Here is a 14,506-nt window from a genome sequence, read left to right as displayed (position 1 = left end):
TTTTTGTAATGTGTACGATACCTTAAAATTATACCTCTGACTTTTGATCAGTGTTTAATCTTTTTCAGTTCTCTGGCGCATGTTTGTGTTTGCAATACTGGTGTGTTCTGTTTTAAGTGACCCAGCTTGTTCGCAACATCCTAACCAACATTCATTTTATCTTTGGAAAGTTGTGGGTGTCACCAGTGCTTGAAAAGCTTGTGGCATATTGGATTACAAAAAAAATGGATACGCAGATTTCTCTGCTGTGCCAAAGGAGAGTCTGTAAGAGTACCTGTATGGAATTATTCATTAGAAATCCCAGGAAATGTTCTTGCAAATCAGTGCAGTTAATTAAGCCCCAATATTCTGAATAAGTTATTATTTGAGAACATCTGGAGGAGGCAAGGTTATGGGATTTCATTTAAAAGTATTTGTACCTGCTTTGTCATGTCTTTTTAATGGTGAGTTTACTTGTGGTCGTCATAATTCTCATTGTGGGTGAAGAAATCTCAAAACCTGCAGGTTTACAGCTCGTTTTATCTTACTCATTTTGCACCTGTGAGTCTAGATACAATCACATATTTGGTTAAAGAAACTCTGCTTTTAAATTATTGTTTGTCATCCTGTGAGACTTGTTTTCAATTGGAGCATTTAGCTGCAGTCTACTGTGAGACAGCAAAGCAAAGTCCAAATTACATAACCTAAATACCAAATAAACTTTAAACTTTCTTCTATACACTCTCTGTGACAGCCACTCCTCCATGTTGCCAGCTCCTTGTTGCTCTGTTTTAAGACAAATTGGGCACTTCACTTAAATGCAGTTTAAACATCAATACCCATAAATTAAAATCCCACCCTGAGGGGACCACCTGTTAACCAAAGCAGAGTAGCTTAGCGCAGACTGGGATGAGAGCTGGAGAGGTTTGTTAGTCGACACAAGTTGATTAATTCACATCAACCTCCAAAAGGCAAGCTCAATCTGTATTGTTGTTTCTGCCTGAAAAGGCAACAGGGAACAATGGTGTTTCATTTTCCTCTTTTTAATCTTATTTAAATAGTTCCACATTTCTACAGGTTAATGTAATATTTTAGTGCCTCCCACATTTAGTATTATGCATTTGGATGGCACAGACGATGTCTGCAGTCATAAAATATTAAATTGACATTTGAGCAATACTTCATAATAATCATACTTGTTTCCTGCACAGCTGGATTTTCAAGAATCGCGGCACTATCGGGACATACCTCAGCTATCGTGGACCAGCGGCCTGCCTCACCTTCAAAGTGGACACTATAACCACAAGAAGAGCAGCAATAACATGCCCCATGCCAATGCTCTCTGCCACTTTCACATTGCTGCCAGCATCAACCCAGCCACAGGTTTGACTTGAACACACTCTGAAACTACTTAATAATCCTGTTGATCCCCATCACTGGTATTTTGTTAAATACCAAAAGAAATCTCACAACATATTGAAGAACTAAAGCTTTAACATGACATAAAGTTCTTGATAAAGACAAATGAACTAAAGCACATCATTTGCTATTCCTGAACTATACAGAGTACATGGATGGTTAACTCAGCTGGAAGTCAGAAGTCTTAACCTCTTGGCAAAAATACCATTAATTTTGCAGATTGCCTGAGGTTGTTTCTTTAACATTCCAGTGAGCTTGTGCTCAGTGAGAGCTGTTCAGAGTAACTGTGAGGATTTCATTTTCTTCCTCTCTGTTTTAGTTGGGTAGCTTAATTTGACCTGAATTAGGATAAAATCATGTAGACTCTTTCAGCCTTCAGGCTGAGAAGTCCTACAGGATTTGTATGCTTGGATTATGTTTTAGGATACTAAACCAAGCTTACATTCATGAAAGTTAATTTGCTCCAGCAGATATATTTTTGTCCTGCATGTCAGCAGCCCGGTCTAATGTATATTTTGTTGTTGTTGTTATTTATTCATATTTTTTTCTAAATGTTTAACAGCTTATAACTTCTTGTATGTTTCACAGACATTCCCCTGTTGCCCTCCATCTCCTCTATGAACGCTGTGGATGATGAGGAACCAGGAGGCCCATTTTCTGTCCACTGGCTCAACAACAAAGAGCTTCACTTTACTTTAGCCATGGAAGTCTTTCTGCAGCAGCTTCGAAGTAGTGTAGAGCAACAGAACGAGTGCTCCAATGAAGGTAGAGAGAAATGATTTGGATGAGTCAGTAATGGGTGTGTGCATGTGAAGCTGTAATAACAGTGACAGTTAAAGTCTAACCTTCTAGATGGAATTTAACATATTGTTTGGTTACCATGATTTGTATTCTTTTCCAGAACCTGAAAATGAAGATGACTTTGAAGAAGAGGAGAACAGACCAAGTGAACCCCAAGGGCCAGGAACTGTGGAGCTGCCTCTGGCAGCAGTGGAGCACCAGGTGGATGTGCTGTTAGAGGAGTGGAATAAAGGGGCCGACATGCTGTTCAGTATTCATCCCATGGATGGCTCTTTGTTGGTCTGGCATGTGGACTGGTTAGATGAATACCACCCAGGCATGTTCAGACAAGCTCAGGTACTTTGCTGCTGTTGTTCTTTATATAAAACAGTTGTACATTCATTCTGTTTGTTTCACGAGAAAAAGTATTCCTCCAGTTTCTTTCCTCTTTATCTTTTATAGTCTTATTTCAGAGGTTGATACACAGAGAAACTGCACAGTTAGCTGCACAATTGGTCTTAATTGAATCTCAGTATGGATTTTTCTGTATAATAAATAAATGAACATAAATAACTGTTATTGAAAATGCATGTTCTTCCAAAAGAACACAAAGTAAAAACAAGTCAAGCACCCCCTTGATCAGGACCTAATAGTGTGCCTGCATCTGTCAGTTCCTCCCCCATGCAAGCTTGAAATTTTCTTGATTGGTCTGAATAAGAAACTCTTTGTTAAAAATACAGATACTACAAAATTTAAATGTCTAGCACAACAGAAGGTGAAGAGCTTGTCCCTCAAAGTGGGTCGTCATCCGTTGTTTGGAAGTACTTCTGATTTGGCACAAGTAACGTTAACTATAAAGAAATCATCTGCAAAAAGTGCTGTAGGGTTGACTATTCTGTAAGGCAAGACTACTAACTTATATTCAGCCTCCTGAAAACACGCCAAAAACTGCAGTATTATTAATGCATGAAGGCTAAGAAAAACAATGCAGATGTTGCCAGCGTGTGTCATTCAACCTCATCTGAGACATTTATAAAAGCAAGTCTGTACACCACATCTGCATAACCATCTAGCTCCCAAAGACGCACTAAAATCATCCATCCAATCACATTTTATTTGGGCAGAGATAAGTGTCCAGTAAACACAGTGAATAACAAAGGCTTTGTAAAATTGGCCAACATGCTGCTGTTATCTATTCTGGAATTATTTTTCTAGACTGGTAAAACCTACACCATATGCAAAACATTTGCTGCTAAGTTTTATTAACATCAATCATGCAGGTACAATCGATGGGGTGAAAGACTTAATTTTTCTTCTAAGAGATTTACTTAATTTAGGTCAATGAGGAAGTTCAGTATTATTTTTAAGCAAAGATTTTACATTAGTGGAAATATTGCACAACATAAAAGCAAGTTTATGTTTAATGAAAATTGTAATTAAAACCTTTTTTTCCCACTATAATCAATAAATAACCCTGATAAATAACCGTGATCTCAATATTGATAAAAATAATTGTTAATCATTTGACCATAATCCTGTAGCCCTACAGTGAATCAAAGGAAACTATATTCTGCTCAAAATATAACTTTAAACTTTAGATTAAACAGTTTTCTATTTGGTTATTTGTTTTTATTCAGAATTTCAGAAAGTGCTTTGTGGGAAAATCATTAATTTATCATCAGAGTAAGGTTGTGATTTATTTTGACAGTTGTGATGGTGTATTTGTTCTAATGTCTTCTCATCTGGCGATTCACACAAATATATTGTAATTGTCTGTGACTTCATATTAAATTCAGACATGCCCTAGTGCATTTTTATGAGCAGTAAAAATAATGAGGACAGAGAATCTGGTCATTCAGGCACAAAACCGTATCTCAGGTTTCATTGGCATTCATTTTTTAGGCCTGGCTGTTTTAATTAGTTTAATTAGTCCTCCTATTTAAATCTGAGCTGTAAATTACAGTCACTTTTGATTACATTGCTATGACATCTCTTTCTGTCTCAGGTGTCGTTTGCATCCCGCATTCCTGTAGCGTTCCCCGCAGGTGACGCCATCTCCCTGAGCCAAAGTGTGGTAATGTATGCCTGCAACAAGAACGTGGATCTAGCTATCCAACATGGCAGACAGCGACCACCTGGGAGCACATTACCTCAAGCCAAATCTGCTCTAATAAGCTACGGAGGTCAAGGAAAATCTGCACCCAGCAGTAGTCTTCGATTAAGCATATTCACCCCCAATGTCCTTATGATCTCCAAACATGCTGATGGCTCTTTAAACCAGTGGGCAGTCAGCTTTGCAGAGGACTCTGCTTTCTCGACTGTGCTCAGTGTCTCTCACAAGTCACGGTACTGTGGTCACCGCTTTCACCTCAATGACCTGGCCTGTCACTCACTGCTCCCTCTTCTCCTCACCACCTCACACCACAATGCCTTGAGGACGCCAGAGGCAGACAGCATCTTGGTTCCTCCAGAGGCCTCCTCCTCTGGTTTTTCTCATTCTGCATCTCTATCTCGTGGGTCACGACCCATGCGAGTGTCCCTGGGTATGGTTTCCCAGGATCCCAACGCGATCTACAGTGAGCTTATTTTATGGAGAGTGGACCCTGTCGGCCCGCTGTCGTTGTCAGGCGGGGTCTCGGAGCTTGCTAGAATCAATTCTCTCCATGCATCAGCATTTGCTAATGTAGCCTGGCTGCCCACGCTCATTCCCAGCAGCTGTTTAGGTGAGAAAATATTATTATTGGTCAGATTGCTAAGTACTTTAGCAAAAAGGCAGTAATGAGATTTTTGTTTGTTTGTTTTGGTTTGGTGTTTTTGTTTTTTGTTTGGGGGGGTTGATTGATGTGAGGGATTGTTTATTGTTATTGTTTTCTATATAGTTAACTATGTCCAAATAAGAGTAGGTCGGAGACGAGTCTCCATGTGTGGTTATTAGTCCACTTGACACATCTACTGTGCATTGTAGATAAATGTACAAAAGCAACTTACTTTACCAAATGACTTCAGGTTTTCTGAATTCAACAGGAGTGAATGTTAAATCTCAGTAGTGTTCGCTTGACATGCTTGACATATTTATTTAGAAAAAACAAGCATAACAGTGGTAACTTTCAATTGTTTTTCTTTTTAGGTTTGTACTGTAACTCTCCCAGTGCCTGCTTCGTGGCAAGTGATGGCCAATCACTCAGGCTTTACCAGGCTGTCATTGAGGCTAAGAAACTTCTGAGTGAGCTCTCCAATCCGGAAATATCAGTAAGTGATCAAGCCTGACAATTTTCATGCACATTAATAGCAACACTCAGCCGTTTATAGAATCTGTCAAATAATGTGCGTCACTGTCTTGCCAATTTGTTATTACTAGTGTTGGCCTGAGATGACTTGGTGGAGAAAAATGACTGCAGGCGAAATTATATAACATGAAACATTAATTGCAGTGAAACATTTAAAACTCAGAACAAAAAAGTAGTATGCAGCAAGAAGAGGAGAAATAGTTATATAAATGGGGTTTTTTTTTGCATTTCTTTTATTGCATTTACTATGCCACCTGTTAGCTGTCAGTTACAAGATGTTAAGTGATTTTCAAATTGGTAAAATAATTTGCTTGCTTATTTAAACTGTAATACTAATTTATAAATGTATGCAGATAATTTTTTGTGTGTGTTTGTCACCTTTCAGAAATATGTTGGGGAGGTTTTCAACATCATCAGTCAGCAGTCCACAGCAAAACCAGGGTGTATTATCGAACTGGATGCCATTACTGACTTTGTAAGTATACATGGAGTCCAAGAGAACTGAGTTGTTTTCTCACCCTAAACAAAGTTCAACCTCCTTTGTTTGGGGACTTTCTGATTGTCTCATCTAACAGTAGACAGACATTGTCAGAAATCTTTGAAGGTTTTCCCCTGAAAACAAAACAAAAAAAACCCCATTGTTGACTTGCAAACCATTTGTGGCATGAAGCATTCTGCAGTGGCCTGAGTCGCTGAAAGGTCAACCACAAAAATAAAAGGAAAAAAAAAAAAAACCCTCCCTCGTCTCCTTAGGGTGTGTGTGTCTTTGTGCATGTACTATTAATACAGCCTGTGTCTATGTCAGTGTGTAGACAGAAAATGATGTTCAGAGTCTACTTCTGATGTAGTTTGACAATATCTGCTGCTGTTCTCTGCAGCAGGGGAAGGAGACACAGCTCCTGCATGTTTTTGAGGAACATCTGATTCTTGGCACTGAGAAAACGGAGAGCATACACGAAACTCCAGACTCTCCTCGCATGGGTAAAACCAATTTTCCTAGTTTTCATGCCAGTATTTAATAGCAGCTGCTTGCACCTTTCATTAAAAAAATCACTGTGTGGGTTTTTCCCCCCTGCAGCCTCCAGTAAACCAGCCTTCTCAGCCCGCTTTTTTCTGGTGGTGGTAGAATTAAGCCCAACAGGTCGCTCACTGCTCCACATGTGGCATCTCCATCTTGCTGCTCGACCTGTCACTATGGGTGGGTACTTATACACTCATACACCCTAAAAGTTGTGTGATGTAAGAGAGGTTTTCTGCCATCCTGTTTAATCCTTAGCCAAAATAAATGATTGCAGACCTTAAAGGACAATTTTAAGGGTTAAAAGAGCTGAAAGCATTGCAAAATTATAATTAGTAACTAAGTAATGACTTTATCACTGTAGATGCCTTGCATTTTTTAAGTTCCAAGTCCAGATTTGTCTCCCTTGCAATCTTTATTACAAGTCTGCTGTGTAAAAGTTGTGAAATTATTAACAGTATCTCTAATGATTGAAAGAGACCTCCAGTATCACAGTGTGCTTCAGCCAGATGGTGATTCATCTGTTGAAAGATTTTTTTTTTATAGATTTTTCAAATAATGACTCTGATGCAGTGTAGTAATGGTGAATGGATTTGACCAAGCCTAACTTTTCTAAACATATTCCCTTTTTTTTGTATCCCCACAGTGGAGACTACAGCTCATAAGGATCTCACCACGACTTCTCCCTTGAACGGCTCTCAGTTTGTCTATGACGCACCCAGTTCTCCAGTAACTCAAAAGAGTAAATCCTGCACTTCCAATCTGCAGAGTGCCTGTCGTCTCAGCCTCACAACACACAGGCTGTACAGCCAAGAGCTGGCTCTTCCAGCAGGAGTGGAAGCCATCAGTGTTACTCCCTCGGCAGGTGAGGGACAATGAGGACACGCATTCTTATTCCAAGGACGCAAAGCAAAACCACTTTGTTTCCTTATGCATATTGATGCATGCTAAGGTTCAATGTTGCAGCTTGAACCTAAACTCTAAATAATTGATCGGCTAGCTAATGATGGAAGAAGTTACTCACTAAAGTCATTTTAGGCATTAAATCTTATGAAATATCATGAAATCACATGAAATTATTCAGACATACCCTCCACACAATCGGTGCAGTACTTAGCATTTTTTTATTGGCAAGACTTGTCAGTACAGTAAGCGAGACGTAACAGTTTGTGTAGCATTTTCCTAACGGGATGGTTCAATTTTGATATTTAGAGAAAGCTAATATGTAGTCTATATGCTATATGTAGTCATGGGACAACATCCATACACACTCTTGAGTAAACCCATCAAAAATTATTAAACCGTTGCGTATAAATGACATCTTACCCGTCTGAAGTAAAGTGCACATCATAGTTTCCTTTTATTTCTCCATCAATGTCCTTGTATTGGGGATGATTTATTATAAGTAATTAATGACATTGCCTCTGTTGTGACATGCGATTATGAATTGATGAAAAATGTTATGAGTGGAATGTAAGAATCACAGAAAAACACTTAAAAAAGAAAACAGCTGAAAGCTACCAACAAACTCAGATTGCCATCAGAACTCAGTTGATAATTATTAGTGTTTGATCTGACCTGTGGTATCGCAGGCTCTGTCTGCATCATGTAAAGAATTCCCCTTGAAGTTGAGTTGTTAATGATTTTAATGAGGCGGTGTAAACCACCAACCACTGTGTCTCTTCCACTCAGTGTGATGTTTATGGTCCATTGTTGGTGCTAGAGTGTGGAAATACCTGATTGTGACTTTGCTTTCTCCTGCGCTTAAATCAATTTATCATGTACACTTATTTTCTTTTCACAAATGAAGTGGTTTAATGCTTCTATAAGATTAGTTTGGATATAGTGAGAACCTAAGACAGTCTAAAAGAGGGTGCTTCATGCAAAAAGTGTATTGGATTTATTTTTTCTCTTTATTTTTCTTTAGGTTATTTATCAAGGCAGTGGTGTATTTTTGTGAACTGACTTATAATTTAGTGTGTACTTGCACCTTAATATGAAAGAATGCATTCAGGCTTGTTCTGTGTTGAACATGGTACATAAATGGTTTTTAGGTCAAAGGTGGTAAGATTGTGGCAACACTGTTAAGATAAAAATGAGCAGGGTGCACAGTGAGACAGGAAAAAAAAGCGTGTATGGCTGAAAGAGGCCTGAGTAAAAAGCTGCTTCTAACATTATTGGAATGAAACATAAGAATAGACGAAGGCAATCTTTTGTTTCGTTTACATTTTACATTGTATTTTTTTTTATATATCTGCCAAATGTCTTCAAAATTGAATAAATCACAGAAATTAAACTCTTAATGATATTATAGTTCAAATCTTTCTTTGCTAATGGTGCATTGCTTTGCTTCTCAGGTCACCTGAGTGCGTCATGTTCTCTTCCAGCCGGCCACGTGCCTTATCTCCTTGCTACTTCCTGTTCTGATGGTAAGGTGCGCTTCTGGAGGTGTAATGTCATGACAACAGAACCCCCCACTGTGGACAACTTGGTGTACCAGTGGGAGGAGTGGCCTCTCCTGGTGGAGGAAAAACTTCCCAGCAGCAGCGCAGTAAGTGTGCCAGGCCGGCCCATTGAGGTCAGCTGCTGTCACGCTGGACGGTTTGCAGTTGCCTACAAGCAGATGCCTAGCACACCTCTGAACCTATCTCCTCATCTGAATGCTCATGGACCTCTGACTTCTCCCCCTGCCTCTGCATCTTCCCCATTTGTAAACTACAGCACCACCAACACCCACCTGACCCCGACCCTTAATGTGCCGCATAGCCCAAAACCCATTCACAGCCCTAATGCAAGCACTCGAGAGCCGCTGGTCCACATTGGCATCTTTCAGTGCGAGTCCACTGGTGGTTCGCAGTGGATTCTGGAGCAGACCATAGTATTGGACAATACAGACTCCATGTCCAGCTATCCTTTAAGTAGTAGTACCACTGCAAGTGCCAGCATTCCAAGTAACATGGATTTATCCATACGAAACGAGAACTGTCTTGGTTCTACTGGTAAGAGTCTGGTTCACTTGGACTGGGTTTCCCAGGAGGATGGATCACACATTCTGACAGTTGGCATTGGGACAAAGATATATATGTATGGTCGTCTGTCTGGAAAGCCTCCAGATCTGGGAGTGTCTTCTGATGCTAATAGAGACCAAAGCTTGTCTCGCCTGGTTCTGCTTCGATCGGTCAGTCTGTTCTCCTCTGTCGAAGGCTCACCACCTATCCCAGTCTCCCTGTCCTGGGTACGAGATGGAATCTTGGTAGTCGGCATGGAGTGTGAAATGCACGTGTACTCTCAGTGGCAGCCTCCAGCACCACCCAAACCGACTGTCACAGTTGCCCAGGACAAAGACATCAGCAGCAGTGTTTCATCCATAATCTCAGCTGTCAGACAGTGCCAGGAGGAGGGTCTCAGCCCTGGGGCCCCCACTTCTTCACTGACTCTTCCCAAAAAGACCCTGACAAGATCAATGACGAGTCTGGCTCAGAAGCTCAGTGGGAAGAAAACCGCTTATGACTTACCTGTAGAAATGGAAGATTCTGGTCTTTTTGAAGCAGCTCACCAACTTTTTCCAACTCTACCCCAATACCACCCTGTACAGTTGCTAGAGCTTATGGACCTAGGGAAGGTAAGTTAAATAAATTACTCAATTACTTTTTGTACTCAGTCTTTAGCAGTAATAGGCTGTTTTTAAGTGTAAGTCTAGTCTCCAATTACTTTTGAGCTTCTAAAATGAGAGGGATTGTGTGTAAAAATGGCTCTAATTCCTGAACAGTTAATGTATTACTTTTGTATATTGTAATACTTGAATTCAAGCTGAAAGTCTGCTCTTCAGTCACATCTTGATTCTTTGATTTGAAATCCACGGTGGTGGCAAAACTACAAAAAAATGTCATTATCTAAATACTTGTGGACCTGCGTGTGTATGTGTCTGATCTATTTGTGTATTATCAGATGTTTTTGCTTGTGTGCTCTTGTCTTTTTTCCTTTGTCCACTGTGTTCTTTCTTCCAGCCTCCTTTTCTGTGTGTCTCTGCTTTCAATATCCTGCTCCCCGTCTCTCATTTCCTGTTTTCTTTCAGTCTTCAAGATTACATTCTGTCTATTTCTCTCTCTATCTTCTTTACTCTTAAATCTTTTTTTTTTTCCATTCGTATTAGTATTTATTTATTCCTTCCTCTTTTTTTTCCTCCCATGACAGTGTTTTCCAACTAAAAATAATGTAGTAAACTTGTATATGTTCTTTAGTCCATCTTTGTGTTTGAAGTTAGATTTTTTTTTTTTTAATAACATTAGGACAGTATAATCTTGCCAAATTTACTTTAGTTGATGCTATAGGTTCTTTTGCAGTTATAGAACAATTGCAGTAATTAGGCCAACATTGTGTGAATAAAATCAGGTAAGTTGTTGTTTGTGTTGAACAGCACAGGGTGGTCACCCTTTTTCATCTCTGTCAACTCCTCTGTTTCTTTATCTTTGTCTTTTCATTTTTTCCCATATCTCCTGCCATCCAAAGCTGATTTATTATTGATGGAGTATTTCCATTTTTGTATTTATCAAGGAAGAAATTAAACACACAGTGTCAGATGATTTATCTTTATGTTACAGACCTCCATTTGGACAATGTTACAATGAAAATAAAAGGTATACGAATGAGCATACCCCACTTTAGGATACAATTCTGACCTTAGTTTAAACAAGCAGAGCTTAAAGATAAACATTACAGCTTTGTTGAAAGTCCATCAGTCTAACATTTCTGGTCTTTGTAGGTTTAGCCAACTCCATTCTACAATATACACCCATGTTACATGTGCTTTTTGGCTGCTTTCCAACTCTTATCTGTTATAAAATTTGTATAATGGTATATCTTTACAATTGTTACTAAAGAACATCATCTTAAATTCAAATTTCTAACAGCTTCTACTGTAGATGCAAGTCCTGTTATTCAACAGCAATACTGAAAGTTTTCCATAAAAGTTTGACTTTGCACACAAAGTTTTAAGAGTTTTTATTTTTTTTCCTGGACGTTGTACTTCTACCATTAACTCTGCTCTTATAAAATTATGTCATTAATTTCAATTCAGAATTGATTAGCGTATCTCTCTCGCTGTCTCTGTTGCTACCCGGGACCTAAAGGATTCCACAGTCCACACTGCAGTAGTTCAACATAGGCAGTCACTATAAACTAAACCACAACAGAGCAAACTACCCACTTACTTTCCAGTGTAAACTTTAAATTGTTTTTAATTGTTTATTGTCTTTTCATTTGTAAAAACTCAAAAACATTTTAGTGTGTGGAATATCCAGATAACTTGTCATGTACAGATCAAATTTCTCATCCAATATCTCTATTACATCAGAGCCATTGAGTAAGTTACTTAATCAATGGCTCTGTGTGGCATCAGCTAAAAGGACCAGCGAACTGCAGGATATGAAACCTGAGCTCATTTTGTATTAAACTTCCGGTCAAATCTAATTACTCAGTAATTGAAGGACCTCGAATGCCAATTCAGATCCCTCTTTAAACCCTGCGTGAGTACACAGGATGCGTTTGTCGATGATGTGTTCGACTAAATTGGATTGAAGTATTAAGTAGCTGGCTTCCAGTTACCTGCGTCTTGCTTCAGCTAATGGAGCTTCAGGTGTGGTTTCTTGACATTTCTTGACAGAACTAAGTGCTGAGTAAAAATGTTTGCACTAATGTCACTCATCCACTGTATAATCAGTACATGCCAACAGCTGCTATTTGGTATCGCTACAATATGTTTGAAGCACCAAAGAAGCATTATTTATGGGCTGTTTAATATTTTATTTAAAAAAAAAAAACCTTTTAATAATAGCGGTCTGATTTTCACAATAGCTTAAGCTGTAGTAAGGTGGACCGATACAGTTAAAAGCCATGAAAATTTCCAAAAGCTGCTTTTGTTGTGGTTGCTGAACAAAATATGAAATGTATTCTGATTTATTATGTTGACATCATTCATCTGTCTTCAGGTTCACCGTGCCAAAGCTATCCTCTCCCATCTCGTGAAATGCATTGCTGGAGAAATCGTAACACTTCAAGACAGTTCCACCAGTCCCGAAAAACGTGTGCGGTCTCGAACCATCAGTGTTGGGGGCAGCACAGCCACGGATCAGAAGATGTTCAGCAAAGCAGAGAACTCCTCCGACTACACAGAGATAAGCTCCGTCCCTCCACTGCCTCTTTACGCCCTTCTAGGAGCTGATGACGACACACCAAAACCTGGTGGGTACATACAGCACGTGATTTAAGAATACAGTGGTCCCTCGCTATAACGCGGTTCACCTTTCGTGGCGTCGCTGTTTCGTGGATTTTTTCTGTGCAATTTTGCATGCTTTTTTTTTTTTTTTTTTTTTACAGTGCGTTGTGTTCTGCGTCCTGATTGGCTGTAGACCATTTGTCATTCAGTCTCCTCCGTGCCGTGTCTCCTGTACAGTACAGAATGCGTTCAGCTTGTCACATTTATATAAATCTTCGATCGCTAGCAGTGTGACTCAGAAGTGCTGTATTTTGTGTTTGTAAGTTTTTTCCCCAACTTTGGTTTCATTCTATAATACTGGACTTATTTTTCTACGAAGGTTTGAACTTTGAGGGTTTTTAAACAAGAGAGAAAAGTGTGAAAATGTTCATGCCTGTCTGAGAAAAGTGTATTAAGTGTGCAGTGAGGGGTTTTACAGCCTTAAAACATCTATAATAATTGTAAAAAAGTAAAGCTGGCTACTTCGCGGATTTCACTTATCGCGGGTTATTTTTAGAATGTAACTCCCGCGATAAACGAGGGACCACTGTACATAAATTCAGTAATTAATTAAATACTGGTAAAATGTCAGATGTCTAGTTTTGGAGTCAAATCCTGCAAAAACATAGAAATAAAGTATTAAATTCATTTCACAAGTTGAAGTGAAATTACTGAAACTCATGCAAAAATATGTTAAATGCAAGATTGATATGGCTGGGATGTGTGCAGAGCAGGGATAGTGGATATATTAGGCAAAGGGATGTTAAATATGGAGCTGCCAGGCAGCAGGAAAAGAGAAGGTTATGGATGTAATGAAGGACGAGATGTAGAAGGCTGGTGTGATAGAAGACGATGCAAGGGACAGGGAGCAACTGAAAGCAGAAGAACAAGAAGACTTGGTGAAAACACTCTGCACCATGGGTACAAAAGCATAAGCCCAGGCTTTTTTGTTTTTCTATTTTTTGCTGCTGTTTTTGCCTTTTTGTTTTCCTTTGTTGACCTGGCACTCTGCAGGTGAAAGCATTTCACGACTAAGACTGAAGCCTTATTCACACAAGTCTAATATTATTATTTGAGACTTGTTGTCTAAAGCTCGTTGAGTGCTCAAGTAGAAAAGCAAAGTGCTATAAAAGAACCAGTCCATTTGCCGTTTACCTTGGGACCTCTATGTAATGATTGCAGAAGTCATCTGTGACCTGATTCAAAGTAAATGTTCCACAGCTAATAACATAACATACTTCATCAAACACAGATGTTCTGTGATAGTATAAGTCCACTAATAATCAGGATGTCACTGATTTCTTTGATATTTTCTATAAACAGCATTATGGATGCTCTGTTGGCAGTGAACAGAAAATAAATGAAAGGTAAAAGGCGAGCTTGAATCCATCAGAATAACAAAAGTCAGAGGCATGACTTGCTTGGCAGTGTTTTGTAAAGAACTTGTTGCCTTTTTTTAACATGCTCGGCAGTTATGTGGCAGCTTATTAATATTAATATTAGTGCTGTCAATAGATTAAATAAATTAACTAATTAATCTCGCAATTTTCTCTAATTAATCGTGATTAATTGCGATTAATCGCAATTACTTGATCAATAGCCTGGCTGCAATTACACTTTTTCAACTTTATATTTAAGCTTGTAACAGACATTTATGCAATATAATGAAGTAAATGGAGAATAAACACAAACAATGTATGCTTAAATTCAAAGAGAATTTGAATAGTTTTTGCACAGGTTCTCTCCTGTGAAATACAACTTTTTAAAAAC

General features: G+C 38.9%; 1 protein-coding gene across 3 annotated transcripts in view; it reads left to right on the top strand.

Moving 5' to 3' along the window:
• LOC134639189 (dmX-like protein 1) overlaps positions 1–14,506 on the top strand; it is a 62,204-nt gene that overhangs the window by 12,138 nt on the left and 35,560 nt on the right. For all 3 annotated transcript variants that reach the window (XM_063490293.1, XM_063490294.1, XM_063490292.1), the window contains exons 10-20: positions 1,191–1,362; positions 1,987–2,163; positions 2,300–2,535; positions 4,184–4,901; positions 5,306–5,427; positions 5,851–5,940; positions 6,344–6,446; positions 6,544–6,663; positions 7,130–7,348; positions 8,841–10,105; positions 12,471–12,723. In XM_063490293.1, the coding sequence (XP_063346363.1) occupies positions 1,191–1,362; positions 1,987–2,163; positions 2,300–2,535; positions 4,184–4,901; positions 5,306–5,427; positions 5,851–5,940; positions 6,344–6,446; positions 6,544–6,663; positions 7,130–7,348; positions 8,841–10,105; positions 12,471–12,723 (3,475 nt within the window). The remainder of the gene's footprint in view (positions 1–1,190; positions 1,363–1,986; positions 2,164–2,299; positions 2,536–4,183; positions 4,902–5,305; positions 5,428–5,850; positions 5,941–6,343; positions 6,447–6,543; positions 6,664–7,129; positions 7,349–8,840; positions 10,106–12,470; positions 12,724–14,506) is intronic.

The sequence above is a fragment of the Pelmatolapia mariae genome, linkage group LG12 (assembly GCF_036321145.2).
Source record: "Pelmatolapia mariae isolate MD_Pm_ZW linkage group LG12, Pm_UMD_F_2, whole genome shotgun sequence".
Lineage (NCBI taxonomy): Eukaryota > Metazoa > Chordata > Actinopteri > Cichliformes > Cichlidae > Pelmatolapia > Pelmatolapia mariae.
This window is presented reverse-complemented; position numbering and strand designations above follow the sequence as displayed.